Source organism: Natator depressus, chromosome 3, assembly GCF_965152275.1.
Source record: "Natator depressus isolate rNatDep1 chromosome 3, rNatDep2.hap1, whole genome shotgun sequence".
In the NCBI taxonomy this organism is placed as follows: Eukaryota; Metazoa; Chordata; order Testudines; family Cheloniidae; genus Natator; species Natator depressus.
The window spans coordinates 141467792-141493992 of NC_134236.1; the positions used below are offsets into that span (position 1 = coordinate 141467792).

General features: G+C 38.4%; 2 protein-coding genes across 9 annotated transcripts in view; one reads left to right on the top strand and one right to left on the bottom strand.

Annotated features, from left to right (window-relative positions):
* Positions 1–11869, top strand: part of SDCCAG8 (SHH signaling and ciliogenesis regulator SDCCAG8) — a 157522-nt gene extending 145653 nt beyond the window's left edge. Inside the window, exons 15-16 of one of the 4 annotated variants that reach the window (XM_074948927.1) lie at positions 5702–5828; positions 11527–11869. In XM_074948927.1, the coding sequence (XP_074805028.1) occupies positions 5702–5828; positions 11527–11547 (148 nt within the window). In that variant the 3' untranslated portion in view covers positions 11548–11869. Of the gene's footprint in view, positions 1–5701; positions 5871–11526 lie in introns of those variants that run through there. The other 3 variants (XM_074948926.1, XM_074948923.1, XM_074948922.1) reach the window with 3 other exon arrangements.
* Positions 11870–12806: 937 nt separating this feature from the next.
* The window catches only part of AKT3 (AKT serine/threonine kinase 3), a 258369-nt gene continuing 244974 nt past the window's right edge, over positions 12807–26201 (bottom strand). For 2 of the 5 annotated variants that reach the window (XM_074948931.1, XM_074948932.1), the window contains 2 exons: positions 21072–21174; positions 12809–16579 (listed from right to left, as the gene is read on the bottom strand). In XM_074948931.1, the coding sequence (XP_074805032.1) occupies positions 16494–16579; positions 21072–21174 (189 nt within the window). In that variant the 3' untranslated portion in view covers positions 12809–16493. Of the gene's footprint in view, positions 16580–21071; positions 21175–26201 lie in introns of all 5 variants that reach the window. The other 3 variants (XM_074948928.1, XM_074948929.1, XM_074948930.1) reach the window with 2 other exon arrangements.

The following is a 26201-nucleotide window of genomic DNA, read 5'->3' on the forward strand; positions in this document are numbered from 1 at the left end:
TGCCAGGTTCTCTTTTTTTTTTTTTCCCCCTTGCAGTGTAGGTGTACCGTTAGAGACCCTGATTTTAGATTTAAGGGTATTTGTTGTGCAGAACATGAAGATGTGGGACTCGATCCTGCAAGGTGTTGAGTACCCTCACCTCCTACTTCTTTGTAGGACCTGGCCGTTGGTCTCTGCCCCCAAGGAACTTAGCATACTAACTGGGATGTCTGAGGGTGCAGCATATACCTCACTTCAAAAACAGTGCACTTCATCTTGGCCACTCTGCAATAAAGCTGCGCGCACGTTCTGAATAGCACCACTAACAGGTGATTATTAAGGTTTAGAATGAGAATTTGTTTTCTCTTTGAAACAAACTAATTAAAGCTGCAGTTCCTTATGCCCCAAATCTTGTTTCCTTTTTTTATGTAACCAGTTGCCAACCTGTGCTTGTGTCCCACACTGCTATCTTTTGCTCTCTTACCCCTCTGTATAAATTGGGAATTTTTGTAAGATGAGGCAACAGATGGAGAATAATTTAAATGCATGATTTGTAGATGGGAGCTATTTCGTTTTGTCAGATTATGCTGTAAATGGTCTCAATGTAGGGTAGTGCTAGAATGGTTAGGATTTGTTTACATAACTGAACTGCATAAGTAATACTTCTATAACTAAAGACTTGTTTCTCTTCACTTGCAATAGTTTGTCTCTTTAATTGAATTATCTTTCATATGCTTAAAGCAAGATATGTCATCCTGTGTAGACAGACAATATGGGCCTGACCCAGTAAGGCTTTAGGGCCACGTGGGCTATCTGCCAAGGAGCCAGTAGAATGTAGGATGTTGATTTTGATCTGTAAAGCATCAGAGGCTCTGGGACCCATCTCTCTGGGAGACCACTGTTCTCCCTGTGCCAAGCTGCCAGAATTGGGATCAGCGAGGATGCCAGAGCTGGAGCCCACTCATGAAAGAGAGGGGCAGCTGGCAGGGTATTCTGTATTAGGCATCCATCTATCATTGAAATTTGCTTCCTCTGATCCAAAATAGTGATGTGCAATATCAAGGTGAAAACACCAGTTGCTTTGCTGTGAGGGTCTGGGAGGATGCTGATGGGGGGTTGTAGAGCTTAGCTATGTCTTTAGTTGCTGGTGATGTTAATTATTGAGTAAAGAAGTGTCCCTGGGGACCATGTTTTTAAAACATGTCAAGGCACTGGGGCAAAGGAGCGGTGGTGCCCTTTATGGAATGTTTATAAATCAGTCCAAGTTCAGTTTATTATTTTATTTTGAAGTTGGCAGGAGTTGGACCAAGCTCTTAGCACTATCAGAGTTAAGGAACCTGGAGTCAGAGTTTTATAGACCACAAGATGCTAAAGGGGTAGGACAGAACTAATAGGAGATTCTTTAGTTTTTCTTTGCTGTGTCTCTGTGAAGAAAGTAATTTATAATAGTAACCCCCTACCCCTGAGAGGGAATCTCTGGATGAAGAGTTCTAAGTGTTTTGGAAGAAGGGGTACATAATACCTACCTTATAGCTGGGTGTGCTAAGGCAGGAAGAGATTACGTGACCGTCCTCAAGTCACACAGTGAACCAGTGACGGAGCAGGGAATAGAACCCACCTGTCAACTCTCCCCAGTTTGGCATCATATCTTCTAACTACACTGCTTCACAGTAGACATTGCTTCCTCTCTTGCACTGGAAGTGATATATTGCTTCTGGGAGAGTAACTGCGTCTGTTTACACAAACAGGACACAATTTCTAGGTCCCTGAAACCACACAACCAGAGTAAAGAAATATATACAGTAGTGAACTTACGTGTTAATGTGTAATGCCTTAGAAGTTATACAAGGTGTGAGACTGTAATTAGCAGCACATTCTATACTATCAAATGGTCTCTTTGTTCACTTGGTTGGCAGCTTAAAACCAGCTGTCAGGGTTTGCAGCTTGCTGGGTTGCGCTTACAGCTTCTTTCTGATCTCCAGTACATGGTAATACAGCTTGTAAAATCAGCTCCATGTGCACTGGTGCTAACATGATAATAGACATTGCTAAATACATAGCAATATAGTCCACACCAACAGGACCATGTGCTCTGAAATGTGGCCATGCAGCAGCACTGTTGCAGTAGTTTGGGGGAAAAAATCATATTATGGCACATAGCAGATTGGAAAACGTGGTTTTGGCATTTTCTCACATTGTCTTATTCTTTTCAACCGGGTTTTGTGCGACTTTTGTTATGAAGAAAGTGTTTTTTTTCAGTTTCGGCCGAGGAAGCTTTTACTAGTGCCAAAGTTGACCAGGGCAGTTCCTAAAAGCGTATATATTGCAAGGTGGCCACATGCAGAGCTGATGTATGTAAGTTCATTCAGTTTATTTTACACTTCAGTTGAGAGATAGTAAAGTACATGACAGAATTACTGCATAGAAACTTTCAGTTCCATCTCCAGTTTGTCATTAGAGGTAGTTTAGGGGTGTAGCCATGGAAGTTCAGCTTAGGTTATGTTGTCCTTTCATTCATGTGCACCCTGATTCACCAAGATACTTAAGCATATGCCTAACTTTAAGCATGTAAGTAGTCCCTTTACAGTCACATGTTTAAAGTTAGGCTTAATTGCAAGCCTAGCACAATAAATATGCAGGCCCTTAGCAACAATCACCCTACCTTGAAGAACTTGGTATTAAAACACCTAAGCCACACAGTTTGGATCCATGGCCCTACCCACTAAACTTCCTCTAAATTTGATGGTGATTCTTTCCAGGGTTTTGGTTCAGTCTATCCTAAGGTGGAGTCAGCTCTCCTGTTCCGATCTGGTTCCAAGCTCCCCCAGTGTTATGGGGTGCTTGGCTTTGAGGTTGGGTCAGGCCCATCTCTGCAACATCTCTGTCAGTATTTTCCCCCCAACTCATTTGATCATCAAGGAACTGCCAAGATGTCATTAATTAAAAAATAAATGTCTTATGATCTTTTAAAAGCTGGGCATGTACATCTGTTTCCTTACAAAATTGTGTTTTCTCCTTCTGTGCACTCTGGTAAGGGGTTGTTTTTGTAGGGTTTGTCAGAAGTGCTGATTGTTTAGGGTGGGGAAGGAAGTATTTCTTCACACAACGCAGTCAACCTGTGGAACTCCTCACCAGAGGATGTTGTGAAATCCAAGACTATAATAGGGTTCAAAAAAGAACTGGTTAAATTCATGGAGGATACATTCATCAATGGCTATTAGCCAGGTTGGCAGGAATGGTATCCTTAGCCTCTGTTTGTCAGAAGGTGGGAATGAGCGACAGGGGCGGGATCACTTGATGATTACCTGTTCTGTTCATTCCCTCTGGGGTACTGACCACTGTTGGAAGACAGGATACTGGGCTAGATGGACGTTTGGTCTGATCCAGTAGGGTCATTCTTATGTTGGGTGTTAATAGACACTGTACTTGCAATGACCCCAGCTGGAAGGTCAGCATTTACTCCCAGTTACTGCAGTGGCATCTGAGATACCACAGTATTTCACTCTAGTGCTACCCAAGGAAGGGTTCCGTTGTTAATGGCACCCAGATGTATAAATGTAAACAGATATGACAAAGGAGTCCATTTACGTTTTCCTTCGAACAAAAAACAAACACACAGCACCCACCCAACCTGCAAGCACTAGTACAGTAATGGATATGAGCTCTTCAGATGATCTGAGGAGCTGTTGTATGCGGCACTAGTGCTCCTATGCAGAATACTACAGTAGTTGTATGTTTCATGAACATAGGTTCTGAGTGTCTAACCTCAACTTGAAAGCTCTGCATGCATTATTTTGGTCAGGTAGATGTAGATGTAACACTTCCAATAGCATATGCTCTGGCTGTACTCAAGACTTTATTGTTGAGCCGTATGGCGACTGCTTTCGTTTCTCAGACACCACCTGCCATATAGGTATCACACCTTATGTACGCAGGTGATGCTACCTTTATTGTAGTGGCCCTGTATAGAACTTGCTCCCTCCTGATATCCATTTTGTACAGTGACTATCTTCTCCTAATACAGCACCTAGCACAGGAAGGCCCCCTTTCTGATTCAGACCTTTGGGCGCCGAGGCAATGCAAATAATAATCCCCTTCTAGTCATCTGCTTTGTTATTTAGAGTCTATTTTATTGAGGATTTTTTTTGTTTTCATAATTCATCATAAAACTTACTGAACACTACCACAGGAAAGTATCCATGAACTTGAGCAAGTGAGGTGCATTTGTTTAAATACAGCTTCCAGCTTGTTTGCTTTTTTACTTTCCTTACTGAAGGAAATGGCAGATTTTTCCTTTTTCACTTTTCCCTGAAAAGGGCGCTTACAGGCGCCCTGAGGGATAGACTAGCAGTGTATAGCTAGAGGAGTTACTGGGTTTTTCGTGACACAGTGGTAAAAGTTCCTGAGGCCTGTCTACTGCTGTGCTTACCCACTGGTGCACCCGCCCTGGTGGGGGCCTTGGCTGTAAATTGTTATTTCTATTATCGATATGCTTGGCAGAATTCAATTATTTTTTATAATTTCAGATAATGTATTAAGATTTTTTTTAGATTTTTACAGTTGCAGGAAATTATGGGGGGTTAATAGTTACTATTTAATGAGATTTAAAAACATTGCAATTCAACAAGTTAAAGCTAGATCTCCTTTACAATACAATTGCAGGTCAAAATATAAATACCCTTAAATCAAACTCCCAAGTTCCGAAGCGGCATTTTTCATACGTTGCCGATCTCTAAATTTCAGTTATCAGCAACTGGATTTTTTTCTTCCATTTGTGTGTATGTGGTGAAACCAACGTTTACCAACAAAAATCTAATCCTTCCAACCCTAATTACAGGCCAGGCGTTTGTGTTTTCAGTCTTATTCACCATCTCATTTACTCGCTGTTTACACCCTTCCCCTGGGAATCCCACTCCCTGTAGTCAAAGTTCCTTGACCAGTTTCAAAACATCTCTTCACCCCCTCTGAGTTAAGACCAGGCTTATTGGAGAAGCTAAATGAATGTTGCTTCCTGTGAAGAACATTGGGACCCAGTGTACGTTGTGAAAAGCAATATGCCCACGTTGGGTTTGATATGGTATCACACAATTGGTGAGCTTGGATTTTATTAGCTGTCTGTATGAGTGTTGATGTAGGAAGTTTGCAGTGATGCTGATTCTGTTGCATTCCAAACGCAGAAGCCCTGGGAACTGTACTATCCCATTGACTCGGGGGGGGAGGGATAGCTCACTGCTTTGAGCATTGGCCTGCTTAAACCCACGGTTGTGAGTTTAATCCTTAAGGGGGCCATTTAGGGATCTGGGGCAAAAACTGGGGATTGGTCCTGCTTTGAGCAGGGGGTTGGACTAGATGACCTCCTGAGGTCCCTTCCAACCCTGATATTCTATGACTCCTTTTCCTGTAGGACAGGAATGTGATGTATGCAATTCTGAAATACATATACTAGAACATGGGTTCTGTTTTTTAATTGGTGTCACTTAATGGCAAAACTAATTTATTAGCCCTTACACTTTTAATTTAAAAGTGAAAACATTTTAAAATGCTCCTATTTTAAGGGATGGGGATGAACTGTATTAAATATCCTTTAAAGAACAGTTGACTCCAACATGATGGCCAAGCTGAGCTCTATTGCCATATATACACTATACTCTTGGGGGTTCATATCAAAGCCCTTGTGGTAAATTCCAGAGCCCTGCTGTATCCTTTCATCTGTTTTATCCAGGTTACACCAGCTTGACAAGCACTGCCAAACCACTGCCCAGCAGCTAGTGGAGTTACTCAACAAACAGAATCAGCTCTTCAGAGAGAGGCAGATGCTAACAGAGGAGGTGCAGTTCCTGCGAACACAGGTACCGTGCCAATACTGGGAACAAGAGAAAAGAAAATCCTAGGGAAATATTCTGCAGCCATCAAGAACGATAAAGACTTTGCTAAACAATCTTGTTTTAAGGTGGTTTTCCTTCTTGATGCATAATATTCAGAGTCCAGAAATAACTCGTTGATCAAGAGGGATGGCAGGGCAGTTGTACCAACGCCCTGATTAAACCTACACTAAATTAAGAAAATACTGTGAGGTGCATCTAAGCAGAACCAATACTATTTGTGCCAGTAACTCCTATCAGAAATCTTTGTTTCATCCTTCATGTCAGATGAGATAGGAGGCAACAGAAAATTCTTTAACAGCATTAGCATGTAGTATTGAAATGTAATCATTTTGAAAACTGTAGTTTTAGGGTGCAACACCTGCCACTGAGTCCCTCACCCTCTGGTTGTAGTTTTGCAATCTCATTTCCCTGTTTTAAAAAAGTTTTTGCCTCCCTGGTCGCAATGCGAAAACCCCACCTAAACCAACTGTACAGAGGAACCAGTGAACTCTCAGTGGGGATCTGTATGGGCATAGCAGTCCACCCTAGCACAAGAAGTGGCAGGGTTAAGGCCTTGCTTCTGTAGGGGGGCAGTCTGCAAGCTTACTGTTAAAAGTAACATTTTTCAGACACTGATTAAAGGGCAGCATCCAACTTAAAAATCATTCACTACTTTGGAAAGGAGGAAGAGAATCATGACTTTTTAAAACTGTAACTGAACTGCTGAATTAAACAAACAAACAGTCTCCAAATCTAGCACATAATTAAGCCTTTGTTTCTGTGACTAAGTAAATTAACTGATTCGACCGTATCACTGTGATACCAAGCCATCTGGCTCATGAACAAAGCAAGTTTCTGGGTTCATACATGAAATCTGGACTCTCATTAACGTGAACAGGACCAAGAGAGGAATTTGTAGTACCAAACTGCAGTGTGAAAGGAGAATCAATGTTTAACGCTAAACTACTTTTTGGTGAACAGCAGCGTGATTAAGAGTATGCATGGCAAATATCAGGATGCTTTAACCTAGAACTAAATAAAAAACACACCGTAGTGACTGCAGGGAAATGTGGTCTTTTTAATGCTGCCTAGAGTACCCGAGTTACCAATTTTCCCTATATCTAGAATAAAAACTACTGTGCTACCTCCATTTACTTAGTGATTGCCATGACATTTGCCCACAGATACCATAAACATGTTCCATGTTTAAGCTCTTTAGAAGCTGAAGAATGTTGTATTAAGGACTCTGAGATGTGGCAGATTTTCAGTTAAATCAGATAGTCATGGTTGTGTACTGCTGCCCACCTTCTAGATGTGCTGCTAACTAAATTGAATATTGTTACCACTGAAAGTCGGCTTTGCAGTTGTAAAGGATGCATTTGTTAAAATAGGGAACGTGGGCTGCAGTCAAGGCTTTTTACCACCAACACCTAGCAGTCTGGCCTGATTTTTTAAATTGTGCACAGTGCTCTTTGAGCTAAATTTATTGTTGCATGTTTTATTTGCAAATTTGAATACGTGCAACTGAAATGTCACTTATCCAAATAGAGCCATGAAGCTCAGACATGGATGCTGATGGGGACAAGGTAGGAACCTGGATGGATAGGAGAAATGAGGACTAGTCACTAAAACTTTAATGCAGATTTTTACATAGATAAGGTTTTAGGTAGAGAATAAGACATTTGTCTTCTGGTCTGACATGAGGTGTGAAGGCTGCTCCCTATGATGATTATTCAAATCTGTATGTGATCCTATAACAAACTGCTTTTTTCTTCAAAATTGTAGCAATTGCTGCATTTAATATTGAAATGGAGAAGATATCTGAAAACAAAGAACAGGTTTACGTTAGGGCTGTCAATCGCAGTTAACGTCACATGAGTAACTCAAATTAATCAGGATTAAAAAAATTAATTGCACTGTTAAACAGAACACCCTTTGATTTTCAAATATCAATTTCAACTACAACACAGAATACAAACTGCACAGTGCTCATCTTATATTTGTACCATAAAAATGATAATAGTATTTTTCAATTCATCTCATACAAGTACTGAAGTGCAATCTCTATCATGAAAGTGCAATTTCAAATGTAGGTTTTTTTGGTTACATGACTGCACGCAAAAACAAAACAATGTAAAACTTTCGAGCCCACAAGTCCACTCAGTCCTACTTCTTGTTCAGCTAATCACTAAGAGAAACAAGTTTGTTTACATTTACAGGAGATAATGCTGCCCTCCTTTAATTTACAATGTCACCAGAAAGTGAGAACGGACATTTGCATGGCACTTTTGTAGCCGGCATTGCAAGGTACTTACGTGCCAGATGTGCTAAACATTCGTATGCCTCTTCAAGCTCCAGCCACTATTCCAGAGGACGTGTTTTCATGCTTATGATGCTTGTTAAAAAAAAGTGTTAATTAAATTTGTGACTAAACTCCTTGGGGGAGAATGGTATGTCTCCTGCTCTTTTTTACCTGCATTCTGCCATATATATTTCATGTTGTAGCAGTCTCAGATGATGATCCAGCACGTGGTGTTCGTTTTAAGAATACTTTCACTGCAAATTTGACAAAATGCAAAGAAGATACCAGTGTGAGATTTCTAAAAAGATAATTACAGCACTTGATTTAAGAATCTGAAGTGCCTTCCAAAATCTGAGAGGGATGAGGTGTGGAGCATGCTTTCAGACATTTTAAAAGAGCAACACTGATGTGGAAACTACAGAACCTGAAACACCAAAAAAGAAAATCAACCTTCTCCTGGTGGCATCTGCCTCAGATGATTAAAGTGAACATGAGTCGGTCTGCACTGCTTTGGATAGTTATCATGCAGAATCCATCATCAGCATGGACACGTCTTCTGGAACGGTGGGTGAAGCATCAAGGGACATATGAATCTTTAGTGCATCTGACATGTAAATATCTTGCAATGCCAGCTACAACAGTGCCATGAGAACACCTGTTCTCACTTTCAGGTGACATTGTAAACAAGAAGCAGGTAGCATTATCTTCTGCAAACTTAAACAAACCTGTTTGAGTGATTGGCCTTGCAGGCTCTAAAATGTTACATTGTTTTGTTTTTGAATGCAGGGTTTTTTGGTACATAATTCTACATTTGTAAATTCAACTTTCACAATAAAGAGATTGCACTACAGTACTTGTATGAAGTGAACTGAAAAATACTATTTCGTTTTTACAGTGCAAATATTTGTAATAAAAAATAAATATAAAGTGAGCACTGTAGGTATTCGGTGTAATTGAAATCAATATATTTTTGGATGTTTTCTACATTTTCAAATATTTAAATAAATGGTATTCTATTATTAACAGCACAATTAATCATTCTGTTAATTTTTTTAATCACTTGACAGCCTTAGTTTACATGTAATTTGACATGGAAATCATCTCACCCTTGGCATTATTGGTACCAGTGTGACCACGCTGTCCAAGCTACAGGTATTCATATTCCCACGTACACACTACTTTTTGTGCTGAAAATTCAATCCAACATTTTAATCCAGTTACACGAGTGGGGAAAACAAAAACTGAATAGTACATTTAGCATCTGTGTTTGGTATTTGCCTTAAGAGACAAGTTAATTCTATTACACTCTAACCCCATGTTAGTATTTCCCTTATTCTTAGCATTCAAGGGCCACAAAAGTGTCTAGAGTGTTCTGAAAATCTTTTCAGCCGAAATGTTCTTACATTTGCTGGACAAGTTCTTGTGATTTTACCAATTTAACAAAAAGGCCAGTCCTGCCAGTTTTTCAGCTACCACAAAGAACGGGACTTGAGGGCTCTTAGCACTTTCTACAACATGTTAAACACCTGATTGGTACTATCACAAGTGAAAAGAGGTTTTAATATCTGGAGAAAGTGGTCAGTGTGAACTACACACTTCACAAATAATATTAGCTGTTGCCTTATGACTGAAGGTGTCACCGTATTATTTTATTTGCTCACAAAGTTGTAATGAAGGTTCTGGGAGTTTTGAGTTAGAAATAATCATTTTGAAAATATTTGTCCCACAGCCCAGCAGAGAATTTTAAATCCTCAATCCCCTCTGTCTAACACAGGTTGAATGTAATTAGCAACGGACCTTCTAATTTCCCTTTTCTGATCAGAATCTATTTCTTCCTCTCATAAAACTCAAAGCATGTTCTTTGCACTTGTCTCTCTCATAGCTGCAAATGGGTTAAATATGGTCAATTGCTTGGTACACCACCCACTGTCAATGAAGATCATGGCCTGCAAGCATCTTAGACAGATTTAAGGCCAGAAGGGACCATTATGATAATCTGGTCTGATATAACCAGGGCTTTGGAGCTGTGCTCTGGCTCCGCTCCAGCTCCACTGCTCCGGAGCTGCTCCGGGCTCTGCTCCAAAGCCCTGGATATAACAAGCTATAGAACCACAGCCAGTAATTCCTGTTTGAAGTCCTTTACTTCTGTTTGAACTATACCATATTTTTTTAGAAATAAACTGCTTCAAAACAAGGAGCCCAAGATTAGGGTCCAAAGGCCCTATTTACAACCTACCTAAGTGGCCGGATTTCAAAAAGTGCTGAGTACTTATGAAAGGCCACTAAAGTAGGTACCTAATCATGGCATTTAAGCTCCCACTTTTGAAAGTCTGGCTTCTGCTCTGAACTCCTCTTGCTCCCAAATCAGGAGAGCGAGCAATAATGCTGAGCTTCTTCCATACCCAACTATCAGAGAGAGAATCTGTTTTGCTCCCACCCGAGTTATGCTATATAAAGGTTTAATAATATACAGTATATAAACCGTTTGATTGCAATAGACCCCTCTTTGACATAGTTCCTGGTACTGTATTGAGGGGCGCATACACTGTTCTCTCCCCTCAACTGCCTTAGTAGGCTGCTTGTTTACCAGATTGGCTTCCCTAAATGGGCCACGTCTTGTTACATAGCAGAATTCTCCTTGCTTAATCCAGTGCCCTCTGAATTCTAGGAGCAACTCAAGTCCTACTTACCTTATACATTTCAATAAAAGCTTCATTCATCTAAAGATAGAATAGCTTAGATTAGAAATTTAAATGGCCTTTTTCTCAATTTACATGAAACATCTTATTCAGAGTTTCATTCTAGATAGTTAATGATGGTCCAGTGAACAGTGATAGCAAAGTACTAAAATGCAAGTGTTTACATACACACAATAGCTATGAAGAGCAGAAAAGTTGCAAATTAGTCTTCCCACCAGAGGTTTCTTAACAGAACAGAAGCAGCTTCCTGTTTTGATACAGCAGCCCACACTATCTACAGTCTGAACAATTCACAGTAAATAGTCTCTGGCACAAACCTGCCACCTTTTTCCTGGAAAGGAGAAGGGGCAGTACCTTAGACGTGCCCTAAAACAAGAGCTCTTACTTACTGGTAAACATGAACAATGACTAGAGCTCCTGGAGATCTTGTTTTTCAGGGGTCAGATGGCTCTGTTCTTACTACCTGTAAGATTTTTGATCTTGGAAAAAGCCAAGGACAGCAGGTCCACAGGAAGTTTAACTTTGAAAATTTGTTTACATAGCATTACCACATTCGTAACAACTGATGAACTTCATTTCTGAGAACTTAAGCACAGGAAGAAGAGTCACAAACAAATTAGAAATGCAAGTAACTATGCAACACAAGTTATTTATAATCCCATATTTTATTTTTATCTTTCAGTTACCCTGTGTACCAGTCTGAATGCTGACTTGGTTGAAGCTGACCCAAAGCAATGTTTCAAATGAAAGAAAACTCTTGCTGGTTCAGTTCAGTTGATTTACTTCAGCTGTTTCACACGTTGCATTTAAATCATTAAACCTTTTTGAATGCAAACACCTTTCCGAAGTTTGAAATAAGACTACCAGCATGTGAGTTTTCCCAAGTGCTTCCTGTGAAGTGATTAGGCTCAAGATCAAGTTAAAATTGCAGGTGCACAGGATGGATTTAACATTTAGTTTGTGTAATTTTTAAGAAAATATTTTAAATGTATTTTGTAACTTATTCCAGCATGTGTGTCTTGTTACATATGTAAATACCAATAAACTTACCTTGATTTTTTTCTGTGTGTCTCATTTTGAATTTATGGGGAAGCTGTGCAGTTATCTTTTGACATATAACACCTTATATATGCTGGTCGCCTTTAGTAATAAGGGGAAGGAAGTTTTCAAGATATGTAGCTAACGGGAAACTTTTTCCTTTAAACAGCCTTGTACAAGATTTCTTCAATTAAGTTCTAGTCTAATGCTAAGTGTTTTATAATATAAAGTAATTTGCATGAGGTCCTGGTTAGCACTCAAATCAAAATTTTAAAAAATTAGCTTTCACGGACCAGATAAATTCTTTCCTGGGTGATTAAAACGCTAACATACCTTAAGTACTTACAGAACAAACACTTGCATGGTGCATCTCTCTCTAAAGATTAAATTCACATCACCTGCATAAAGTTGGAACAGCAGTCTATATTCAAGAGAACTGCGGAAGTAAGGTAGGTGAAATTCACCTCAACCCACATGGTGGTAGCATCCTGTACGAATCTGATCACAGCCTGAAACTTCTTTAAAGTATACTCTGTAGTGATCTATGCTTCAGTAAAGAGAAAGGCCTATGTAATCATTAGGTGACTAAAGGAATCCAAGCTAATTCAAAGCCTTTAGAGTAACATACATGTTATTTAAATACAACTAGTAAAACCATTGCTACATTTAGCTCAGTCATAAGAAGCTTAGTGCTCTTTTCAGGAGTAGATGTTGACTTTAAGTGACAGAAATTGGATTTCAAATTGTATTTGAAAGATGTCAAATTAAAGGTGGTATATTTTATCAATGAGACTGTACAGCGAGGTACATTGGCCACCAGATTACATGCATGATAAAAAAAGGAAATCATGATGTACATATTTTATAAAAAGAAACTAGGTGAGGGCCATTCGGATTTCAAAACGGGATGATCTTCCTGAAATTAAAAAAAAAAAAAATAAAGTACTAGATGTCACGATCAATAATGTTTAAACTAACTCACACACTTGAGATATCATATGTGATTTGCAATACAGTGAAAAACTAAAGCAAGCAGATTTTCACCACCGTATATGGCACAAGCTAGGAATTTTATCCTACATATATTTAATATCCGATATAAAAAGTACTTCATTTGCAGCAAACTTCAGCATATGTATTTACAAAACTTCAGAAGAAAAGCAGCATTAATAAACACAGAAGTAGCAGATTGACATAGTGCTTTATTTAAGCTGTCTGTACGAAGGAAAATAATGTGCATCCCTATCATATACGTGTAAAAATACTAAGGATGTACAGTGTACAAAAACAGTTTCTTGTAGTTATTTCACATCCTTGTGGGTCATATACTTAAGGAAATAAACAGTTTAAGTATGACCAACAGTTATACGGTTTCTTGGGTTCATAGTTGTCTGCTTAATATCCTTAACCACATGACTAGATCTTGCAAGTATCTAATGAAAGAACAAGCAAGATCAAGAAATGTCAAACTCTAAAGCTACAGGGAGGTAATTCAATTACCAATTTAGAGGGTTTTTTTATTTAAATAAATACTTTACATTTCATGCTTGCCTGTAATGCACTACCAGGAGCAAGATAAGGAAATTCTACTGTAGACAGTACAAACAGTAGCAGCAAAGTGTGTACATTGAGGTGTAACATAGACCCTGCAGTTAGTAAGGAAGGACCTTACTTTTGTACTCTAGGAGAAGCACATGGCCCCTGCAAGAACAGTCAGCTTTAAGAAGCCACAAATAAAGATGACATGTCAAAAGAAAAATGTAAAACAATACTGGAATAAATGTTCCTTTAGCAACAGGAATGTATTGGATTAGTGTGGAAAGCAAAGCTGTGTGCAAAACTGCCAAAATCCAAACAGAAATGACACATTTCCTCAAAGATGGCTGCAGTATAAGAGGGCATACTGTATGTCGTGGAAGTCAGTACAAGCTGGAGTCAAATGTACTATGATTGGAAGGCTCAAGGTACCAGCTACTGACTGCTGTCCAAATCCAAACTACAGCTGAGGACAAGCAGAAGAGAGAGATGCTTCAGCCATCTCTCTCAGCACAGCTTTGAGATTTCTCTTTTGTCTATTTCGAACATTGGTAGCAGAAGTCAGGAATTCCCAAACTCCAGGCAGCATTCAGTTAATATTAACTGTGTCTGTAATAAACTTGATAAAAGGTAATTGTGGAGACAGGTTATGCAATTCAGAGTGAAGTCTTAAAGTTTTCAAATAATTGATATTTACTGCAAACTACATAAGCAATAATGAGCTAGCCACAGGTCCTGTCCTACACATGAGGAACCATCAGCCCGAAGCACAACCCTGGCTTCTCATTAAACTTCAGGAAATGCACAAGGTATTTATTGCTAACACAAACTGAAAAAGAGGAAAAATGGAGACATATACTGGAGATTTTTAAACAACACAGTTTTAGTTTGCATCTATGAGGCATTTCTAGAGAACTAGTCAATGTTCTATTTACTATTTAGTTGGTTTAAATCATCACTATTTCAGTGTAGAAATTTTTACAAAAAGGTGCAGAATAGACCTATGATGTATTGACTGTGCGCCTTTCCCTCTGAAGTGCCATTCTCTAAAGATGAGTAGTGTTACAAGGTGATAGGGTGAGATCATATGTGGTTAGAGCATACACAAAGATACACCTCTTATCTGTTGATTATTAAAGATAAAACTTTGCTTAGGTAGAAACATGAAAAATTATCTGAATGAGTCTGTCTTAGCTGCCTTGCTAAAATGCCCATCTACCCCTTGACCACCTCAGCACATCCACTGCCAGCAGTGATCTTCATGCTAAGATAGCTAAACTTTAAATGTCAAGAGGATAAGGCATCTGCATATGAACATTTCTTCTTTCAAAAGTCATTTACTAAGTGATACAATGCTATCAATAATACTCTGAGATATCACATTCTACATGGGAGCTAACAAGGTACTTCAATAATAATCCCAGGATTTTCTGATGTCATTAGCAAGGGCACATACTCACCCTTACTGCACTTCCTGGCAACTTTGGAATATCCCAACTCCTAGCACCAAAAGGTTTATTATTCAAATGATCTTTAATGAAGAACAAAGCTAAGATTTGTGCACACATCCTGCTAAATACAGATCTTCAGAAATGGAAAGACAACATTTTCCTTTCAGTGTGGTGTTTACCATGATGGTTTAAATTCAGTCAGTCAGTTATTGTCATACTTCACATGCTGGGTTTCTTTACCTACTTGGTTCAGGTCAAATGTTACCATCAATCTACTGTTTGCAGAATTATAATAAAGTGCTTTTCTTGTAATCATTGGGGTCTCAATTGTTTGAATGCATTTTCTCCATATAAAACCAAAAATTTCTATTGTGCTGCCAGGCTTTTATATTAGTTTAATCTTTAGTGGAGCACCGACATAGCATTTTTGACCTCTTGGCACATGGAGTTGGAATGTCCTCATCTACAGCACCAAAGAATTATATGACAGTATTTCATCCACAAAAGCCCAATTCTAAGTAATATGTACAATTTCAGAGCCTTGTTAAAATTTCCACATGGGAGAAAAAGTGCGTTATTCTCTTCAGCTTGTACAGTCCTTCCATATATTACAAAATAAACTGCTATAAGCCTGTTCTAAGATGTAGCAGCATTTGCAAACCTGACGCATACAATCCTTATCACTAAAAATAAATACTACCGCAGTATAACAAAAAATATATATATATATTCAGAGTTAAACACCTGGAGAAAAGCTAATTCACAAACTCAAAATAAAAACAAATATGGCAAACACCTGTTTACCTTGGTGCACAAATTTTGGTGAAAAGCAATACCATTATGCCTGTCTACATTCTTCAGCCATCAGAGGTGATGTATATCAAGAAAGACAGAGAAAAGCATGAGAAAGATGTTATCTGGTGCAAATTATAAGACCTTTAAACAACTTTAAATGCTGCTTTTATGCCTTCGTTTCTTGCATGTAGAATGTTCAATTCTCCATGATTGCACATGAATCTGGAAGTCTAAGTGGCAGGCTGGGTGAGCCCAGCCCTTTTGCTTCTTCTGTAGAATCCAACAGTAATTAAAATGTTTCCCAAACACGTTCCAGCCAGATGTTAATGACATAGACCTGCTTCAAGTAATGATATGCCTAACAAAAACCTTGCATATTTACATCACCACCCCCTACCTTTCCTTGTTCTGACCAGCACAAACAGATGCAAGAAAACATTATAAACTCATCTTTTTAGACTAATTACAATTCTGATTTGTCTTCTAGAAGAAATGAGAAAATGCATCGGGAACCCACATGTTTCATTTAGCCCCCACTGTATACAATGGAGGATTTAAGTCATCTGATTTCAAAAGATTTCAAAATTACTTCTTGACGTTGCTATTATACTGAGACGGGGGAGCAGCAACAGGAGGAGACAGACTGATACAAAATTTCATGCAAAAAACAAAAAGGCCTGTTGGAGAGGGAGGGAACTTTTCAATTTTGAATGACCTCTGAAAGTGCCCCTGCAATCTTAATGGCTAGTACTGGTGGTGATGTTCAGGAATCGTTTTCAGTGATAAACCTAAGATGACAGTGAAGCAGAAGAACAAACAAAAAAAAAAGTTATTCTCGTCCGCTTGCAGAGTAGGAAAACTGAGGGAAATGTGGCCGCCTCTCATTGTCCATGCAGTCCATACCATCCTCATCATCTGTGGGAGGGGAAAGCTTAATTATTTTATTTTTTAATTGTCTGTTAAATAACATTTCAGTGACTGTTGTATAAAACGGGTCGAAGTTAAGTAAAACCAGATAAGTATATATTTATAGTTTATTTCTTTCATATTTGTATGTATTACTTCAGAATAGCACCTGAAAATTCCAACCACCTTTGCAACTGTCTACAACAGTCAACATGTGCCAGCTAGAGACCAGTCAATATTGGCGATGAAAAGCTGGGGAAGAAAACTCTCTGCTGTCTTCAGGAGAAAATTGCTCTATCTTAGGGAGCAAACTATTTCTCAAAATTGATCGGGGAACTATATTTTTACAGTGATCAAATTTAAAGATTCTTCTATTTTGAAAGATTTGCTTTTGTTAAAATGAAGACTGCTGCTAGAACATGTAATCTCAAAATGGAAAAAATGTTTAAAGAGTGACCACTGCATACAAGTTGCACATAGTATTTTTTTTTTTACATTGGAAAACAGTTACATTTAGCTTTGCAATATTTCCTGGAATGCACACTAAATTCTTAAATTATATACATTAAAAAATCCTATCTTTAGAGACTCCAATTGAAACTGTTCTCCTCAATGACATACTTATGTCTTCATATATTCCAGGCAAAGAATCTAGAATTAATGCAACTTTGAGTAATCAAGTTCTCAAAAGTGAGTACATGTGGAAGTAACAATCAATACTTAATTCTGCCCCATTGTGCTTATACTTTCAAATATGGTCTCCTTTTATATTTAAGTTTAAACTAGCACAATATATACTTTTTTTATACCACCATACTTAACATAAAAGTTACAGATGTATTTAAAATAATCAGTCTGATTTTTAAATTTCAATGAGATCCACAAATAGGCCAACTGTGAAGAAAAATGGTTCTTAAACTAACAGTTGTACAGTAACTTCTTGCTTAACGTTGTAGTTATGTTACTGAAAAACACTGTATTTTATATATATGTATATCCACAGATATACACAGTATAAGTTTTAAACAAACAATTTAATACTGTACACAGCAATGATGATTGTGAAGCTTGGTTGAGGTGGTAAAGTCAGAGGGTGGGATATTTCCCAGGGAATGCCTTACTGCTAAATAATGACCTAGAACTTGGCTGAGCCCTCCAGGGTTAACACATTGTTGTTAAAATGTAGCCTCACACTCTACAAGGTATCAGGAATGGAGGGAGGGGAGACAGCATGGCAGAGAGAGACATGCATTGCCCCTTTAAGTACGCTGACCGCACTCTATGTACATTGCATTTTTAAGCAGATCAGCAAGTTGAGACAGCAGCTGCTGCCAGCGAGCTCCCTGTCCTGAGCCCTGTCATGTCTTCCCCCCCACTTTCTGGAGATAAGGTACAGGAGCAGGGGGAGGGGGACACCCTGACATTGGCAGGAGGCTGCACAGGGCAGTGGGGAGAGGGACAGCAGAACTGCTGGCAATTGATATCTTGCTGGGCAGCTGCCGCTCAGGGAACCGATGGGGGGCTGCCAGTCCATCCTGGTTCCAAGCCCCCACCACTTAGCTCCAAGGGCTGCTCTTTCTGCAAGCAGTGGACAAAGCAGGCGGCTGCCAAACAACGTTATAAGGGAGCGCTGCACAGCTTTAAATGAGCATGTTCCCTAATTGATCAGCAACATAACAACAACACAACATTAACTGGGATGACTTTAAGTGAGGAGTTACTATAGTTTTAAAGTACAGGCTCAGATTCTTTAGTTCAGGGCAGTCACTTCAAGCCACACCAAGATGTAATCTATCCCTAAAGCTGATTTAACCAGCCAGGGGAGGATCACTCATAAGGATGGCCACACTAGGTCAGACCAAATGTCCATCTAGACCAGTATCCTGTCTTCCGACAGTGGCCAATGCCAGGTGCCTCAGAGGGAATGAACAGAACAGGCAATTATCAAGTGATCCTCTGTCACCCATTCCCAACTTCTGGCAAACAGAGGCTAGGGACACCATCCCTGTCCATCTTGGCTAATAGCCATTGATAGACCTATCCTTCATGAACTTACCTAGTTCTTTTTTGAACCCTGTTATAGTCTTGGCCTTCACAACATCCTCTGGCAAAGAGTTCCACAGATTGTGCGTTGTGTGGAAAATACACTTCCTTTTGTTTTAAACCTGCTGCATGTTAATTTCATTTGGTGACCCCTAGTTCTTGTGTTATGAGGAGTAAATAACACTTCCTTATTCACTTTCTCCACACCAGTCATGGTTTTACAGATCTCTATCATATCCCTTAGTCGTCTCTTTTCCAAGCTGCAAAGTCCCAATCTTATTAATCTCTCCTCATATGGCAGCCGTTCTATACCCCTAATAATTTTTGTTGCCCTTTTCTGAACCTTTTCCTATTCTAATATCTTTTTTTGAGATGGGGTGACCACATCTGCACGTAGTATTCAAGATGTGGGCATACCATGGATTTATATAGAGGCAATATGATATTTTCGGTTTTATTATCTATCTCTTTCTTAACGATTCCCAACATTCTGTTTGCTTTTTTGACTGATGCTGCACATTGAGTGGATGTTTTCAGAGAACTATCCACAATGATTCCAAGATCTCTTTCTTGAGTGGTGGTAACCAATTTAGACCCTACCATTTTTTATGTATAGTTGGGATTATGTTTTCCAATGTGCATTACTTTGCATTTATCAACACTGAATTTCAGAATCTGCCATTTTGTTGCCCAGTCACCCAGTTTTGAGAGATCCTTTTGTAGCTCTTCACAGTCTGCCTGAGACTTAACTACCTTGAGCAATTTTGTATCATCTACAAATTTTGCCACCTCACTGTTTACCCCTTTTTCCAGATCATTTATAAATATATTGAATAGGACTGGGCCCAGTACAGACCCCTGGGAGACACCACGATTTACCTCTCTCCATTCTGAAAACTGACCATTTGTTCCTACCCTTTGTTTCCTATCTTTTAACCAGTTACCAATCCATGAGATGACCTTCCCTGTTATCCCATGACAACTTACCTTGCTTAAGAGCCTTTGATGAGGGACCCTGTCAAAGGCTTTCTGAAAAATCTAAGTACACTATATCCAATTCAATTGATTTCATCTGAGTTAAAACTAAAGCAGTTTAAAATGCAGGGCTCTCTCAATTTATGTACAGTCTTAAAATTGGGATAATCTTAAACTTGGAACTGTCTCAAACTCTAGGCCATTTAACTTAAAACATTCATGAAATTGACTGATGATCAGCCCAGAATTAGATTCAAAGCTGAAGCACTTCATAATGCCCAAACTTTCTTTACCACTCCTGCTTCACCCTGACAAAAAATAGTCAATTTCTCCTCAAGTGTAAAGTTCATCACTTCAAAATACTCAACCCATTTTCTCTAAACTGATCTAAATTCAAACAAAATCTGATCAGTTTTTTAAAGTTATGCATATATAAAAATTCTCATTCAAATACATGGAAAAGATGGGGGTGTTATTTTATTTTAAAAAATATGCAGAACTCAAAAACAGCTAAAATGGCTCTGTTCAAGTTTACTTCTTAAAAAAACAAACAAAAAAAAACCCCACTTCTAGACTGGCACACCAAGTCAGAAAATCTGATTAAAAAAGGAATGTGTTTGAGAAAGTTATAAGCCACCAAAAAAAAAGAGGGCAAACTAAAGGAACTCAGCCTTAAGTATAGCGTGTGCTGCCTTCATATGCTATAATTCTATACATACTTTTTTGTTATGCAAAACGTAATAAAAACCAATACCTCTTTAGAGAGGAAATCTATTTAAAATATTGTCCACTGGAGTTTGGAATATTGTTTCCCATGTGACAACTTTTTTTATTAAATACAAGTTAGAATGATCAAATATTGATTTATAGATATGTAGATAAACTGGGTAAATGCAATGTGTATTAAGAGTGAAACTCGCCCAAGTGCAGAGGGTCTGCACAAGGTGCAATGCACTGGAGTGAATTTCATCTAAAACAAAAAAATCAGGCTGTCTAGACAGGAGATATCTGTTCTCTGTGGCAATGTGTGCTCTTTTCTGACCTTGTTGCAGAAAGGTATTTAAGTATGTGCCTACCATCTTTAAACATCTGAATAGTCTCATTGGAGTCAATGGGAGTATACATATATATGCTTGAAATCTAGCATGTGCTTAAGTACTTTGCTGAATTGGGGCCTTTATTAGCAAACAAACAAAATGTTTAGAAATTGGCATTTGCCTCATTAAATAATTTATGGAATTATGAGGTTGTTCAGAAATCTCATGGGCTAAAATATGTAACCTCACTACGCTTACTGTAAAGAGTCTTGAGCCATACAGAACTGTTCTTAGATGGTTCCACATTAATTTCCACTAAAAGGTGTGAGAACACTTTTCCCATTAGAACAGCATAACTTATTTCATATCAGTCTATACAGTATATGTACACACTGATAATCTATCTTCTCAAATGTAGTTATACAGCACTTTTCAGGCTTACTTACATTTTTCAGGTGGAGTTATTGTAATCGTCTGAGCTGTAAATTCTTCATCAAAATATCTGGTGTCTGTCTCAGATGTCACTTGAGGTTTAAAAGGCGGTACAAGCTGACGGGAATAAACAAGAAGAGTCATGTTAATATACCTGAATTCAACCAAATTATTGTTAGGAGTAGACATGCCTGCCTTGAGTCCGGCCTTGAGTGCAGGGGACTGGACTAGATGACCTATTCAGGTCTCTTCCAGTCCTACATTTCTCTGATTCTATAAGGATCTCGTGGCTCAGTGGTTAGACCAAAAGACTTGTAACAGGAGGATCATGGGATTGAATGACAGTTGAGTCCCTGACAGCTAGTATGACAGGCAAGTAGACTTTTGTCTGTCAGAGATGCTAGTTTAGAAACTAAGTAAGATGAGGAGCACAAAAACAAAATTACTTTTCTTAGATAAATTGCACTATAGAAACATAATTAACTAGAAACTCTGAATGGGGTGTTTAGGGCGTATAAAAATTAATCATAATTTTTTAATTTTAAATACAGCTTTATTATTAAATTATAACAACCTATGTTAAGGCCTACACTGTGTAATATATGTTAAAATCACTTTAAATTAAGCAGCACATTTGTTGCGAAGTTTTAAAGAAAGTCAAACCACTGAACTGATGGAAGTTACTACTAAGCACTTGGCACCAGAATTTGCTGATGTGCCAAACCAGCTTTTGACAGTGGTATCCTCTTTTGCAGGTGTAGAGAGAATATCTTCTTCATTTTAGTTTATTTACCTAGTTCAGTCCAACACTAATTCATTCAAAGTTTAGAAACTGACAGGGAGCTGAAAAGGCAGGAAAGCTTGTTTTCCTTTTCCAATCTATGAATAAAAACTAGGCGTGAGAGAACGAGATCTACTAGTTCTAAAATCTTAAAAGACATGGTAAATAAAAACAATCAGTACAGTTCACTAACTACAGATAATATTTCCTTTGTTTAATAAATCCTTTAGTTTTAAGTGCAAAGCATGTTTTGATAATTTTTGATAAACTCTTATCCATCTAGCACATTAAAGGTAGTTTTATGTAACTGATTAAAAATTGTGTCCTAGGCATTTTAATTACCATCCAAATAGAGCTTGACACAAATCACAAGTAAAACATTAATCATCTAGTAAATAAGAAATGCATTATTCAGCATTTTCTAAAGTATGTGCAAACATTAAGAATCTGAATAAATATAAATTAAGCTATATAACTGCTTAAATAAACGTGTACAGATATAGTGTATCCTCCTAATTAGCAAAAAGAAGTTCCCGACTTAGTGTAAAAACTAGATTTAGTTGCAAATGAACATGTTTTAATAGTTACCAACCAATGAGAATCAATCTTTCTTTAGGAAAATAACTAAAAAGCACAAAAATGCAAAACAAGATTAAAATCAGCAATTAAAATCAAGCTTTCCTGCTTGCTGATTTAAATCATTTTGATTTAAATTAATCCACCCTGATGAGAGTCTCATTATTCACTGAAAGACCAACATTAGAGCACTTCTCTTACAAAGGCTTACATGTGTGCTTACCTCATACTCTGAGTAGTTGCAATCAAGTCAATAGGACTACTCAAAGAATGTAAAGGTAAGCTTGTGTGTAAGTCTTTGCAGGACAGGGCTCATGTTTGTCATGAACTGTTTCTAAAAAATAAACAATATGAACACGTACATTTTAAATGTCAAAAAGGTCAGTTCATGTTTAGGTCAGCCTCATGAACACAACATTTCTGAATTTTTTCCGCCATTTTCACAGTATTTTTTAAGTGCAAAGAAGAACTGTCATGGTTAAAAAACTGCTCCAGTTCACTAGTTTGTTCGTGCATGTAGACTACACACAGCCATGGAATTGGCCTGATCAATGGATGACAGAAGACATCATAGGTCCATCAGGAACTTCAACAGAAGATAGGTCGGGGCAACACAAATGTGTAAGGATCAGGAGCATCACCACCTTGGGGTGAAAAGTGCAAGAGTAGGATTTTCACACCGAAAAAAGGGTACCACGTTTTCACTATATCTTTAAGCAAAACTTGAAGCAAAATTGTAAACACGCTCCCAGCTCTAAACTTGACTAAATGCTGAATAATAGCAAAAATAGCAAATTTGTGAGAGAATTTTACAACATTGCTTGCCTTTAGTCAAGAAGATAATCTATTTCTAAGTGTTTATTATGTTTGCACGTGTTTGGTCTATCACATCTTAGAAAGTTGACCATGATAACAACCTTAGGTCCTTCAAATAAATTTAAAAATCTTCTTAAAATCAATCTCCATTTCCACCCCACCCTTTAATACTAATATGCACACGCCTTACTAGAGGATGTGGATTTCAGATCCATTTAATTTTTTGAGATGATTCTAAGCCAATTTCATCTGCCCAATAAGTGCTTCAGAACAACATGTATATTGTACTTGCATACTACATTAAATGCATCAAGTCCCTTAACATGTCCTGTTCCAGACCACATTAAAGCTTGGTGTAACCTAGTTCCCAGTTTTGAACATACATTTTTGCTGTAGCTGCACTATGTAAAATCATCCTGTTAAGCAATCAAACAACTAAGTGAACGTCACTAGTATGACTGGAATCTCTTAAAAAACTTTAGAAGCTGTTCACTGCTTACTTCAGATGTTCATTGCTAACATGACAGTGTAACTGGTTTAAAACAAAGCATTTTTGTACCGCTCTCAAGTGGTTAAAGATGATCTGAAACACATTTCTTTTCTCTTTTTAAAGAGATTAAAAAAACGGACTTCCCCAATCATTAGCAGATTAGATAAACAAGTCTAGGCATAAATTGGTTTTAAAATGTATTTTTAAATGGGTTCCTCCTCCATTTATCTGCAAAGTCTTGCATTTGGGCTCCAAGGTTTCAGAGTTTTCACTGCTACTATGGAAGGCAACTACCACAACAAAAAGGCAGCAGCTCCCTTTCCTGCTTTTGGTATTAATCTTACAATCCACTTTTGAAGGAGAAACAGAGTCAACATTTACAAATGGAAGCATTTTTAATTTGGAGCCTCAATCTATAGTGTGTTAATGATCTGGGATCTGTATACCATCTTTTAAATACAGTCAATTTCTAAAAGGCATCTCTGTTAAACTTAAAATATAAGACGTTCCAAATAATGTTATTTAATGTAATCAGAGACACAGAATAGTATCTGCATATTTTCAACTCAAATTAAAATCTAAAGTTAGCAGTTTCAGTGTCTTTCCTATATTAGAGGCCAAATCCTGGTCCCACTGAAGCCAATCGATTTACACTTGAGGCTAGGGTTTAGCTCTCTCACACCTCGACTTTGAAACATTATCACCAAACAATTCACTTGTCAATTTACTCCACAGCACAAAGAACAAAACTACAATGCAACACTATAGCAAAAATATTCGCAAACTATTCTGCACTTGATATGTTTTTTTAAACCCTTTGTGATTTGTCAGACTTTTGTATAACAAAATTTACAAAAGCACTCATCTTTAGTAGTTAATTTTGCAGTCCTCATTAAATTACCACATAGTTCAATATACAATTTTATCCCATTTAATCCTTTGCTACTGCTACACAGATCTATAAGCAGTACACATGTTGGAGGAAAAACTAAACCTTCACACCATAATCAATGGAAACTATAATCCTAGCATAACTATACTGTGTAACCAGAATGATAATGTAACTATGTTCTAACTGGCCACGTTGGGAACTGTTTTTTGAGCAGCATGCTGTCCCGATTTGACCTGTAACTGCCAGCGCTTCACCTTTAATTCTAAACACCTCTATACACTTTTCCGGAAAGGAGGTAATTATTCAGACTGTAGTAAAATCCATGAATGGTGCATTTAAAAAAAAAAACAACCCACACAACCAACCACACACACAGGTGAATTCCAACAGTTTTCAAATCCAGATATTTTCATGTTTTCATTCACCCAAAGAATGTTTTAACTGACTGCTGTTAACCTGAAAGTTGTGCTAGTAAGAGGAAAATATCTATGATACACTGGATAAACACCACAAAGACACAAAAGGATAACAGAATGCCACACAGACATTTTTAGTAATTGGAACAGATTCTGCTGTCAGTTACATCTGTGTAATTCCAGTAATCCTTTGACACAAACTTCTAATTGGATGGTCTGTTTCTTTAAGCATGTTTTCCTCCTCTTGGTTGCATACCTATATCTATAATTTAACCAGAATTTTCACCCAAAATCTATGGGTGGGATTGACAAAGGGGCTTATGAGTTGTAGTGCTGACCATCCACAGTGTCTAACTTTTACACACCTAGAAAATCCAGGAATAATTCTGGGATCCACAAAGCCAAGTTAGGCACCTCGGCTCCCTGCACAATGAATGGGGAGAGAGAGGTGCCAAAAAAATATGATTCACGAAAGCCAGCACGGTAGGCAGGGAGCTGCCTAAGATAACCAGAGGGGTGTATGCTAAGCCCCTCTGGCAGAGATAGGCACCGATGTCCAGCCTGCAGAGTGGCATTTATCTACAAAAAATGGGTACCTGCCTCCTGTAGTTAAAGAGAGTAGGCGCGTAAAGTGTTGCTTGTGGGAATGAGTTAGGCACCGAACTCACATGGTGGTGGCAGTACCCATCCCATAACTTTGAGCCCAGTGGTTAGAGCACTCACCTTGGAGGGAAGACCCAGATTCAATTCCCTCCTCTCTGCCAAAGAGGGAGAAAGAATTTTTACAGGAATCTCCCACCTCTCAGGAGGGTGCCCTAACCACTGGGCTGTCCCACTCTCTCTGGTTCAATGACTGTCTCACTGTGGATAAATACTTAGTCACTGGGCCAGAGAGAGAGTAGGAATGACTCTGTAGCCCAGTGGTTAAGGTCCAACTCCACGTCCAGTCCCCCTGCTCCAATCACTCTTTCATTATTTATCCACACTGGAACAGCTTCAAAAGGAGAGAGGCTGAGGGAGCCCCACATCAGAATACCCCACAGCTCAGTGGTTAGAGCACCCTCCTAAGAGACAAGGGACTCCTGTTCAAGTTCTTTGTCCCCCTCTGGCAGAGAACGGGGAATTGAACCTGGATCTCCCACATCCCAGGTGAGTGCTCTAATCAGTGGGCTA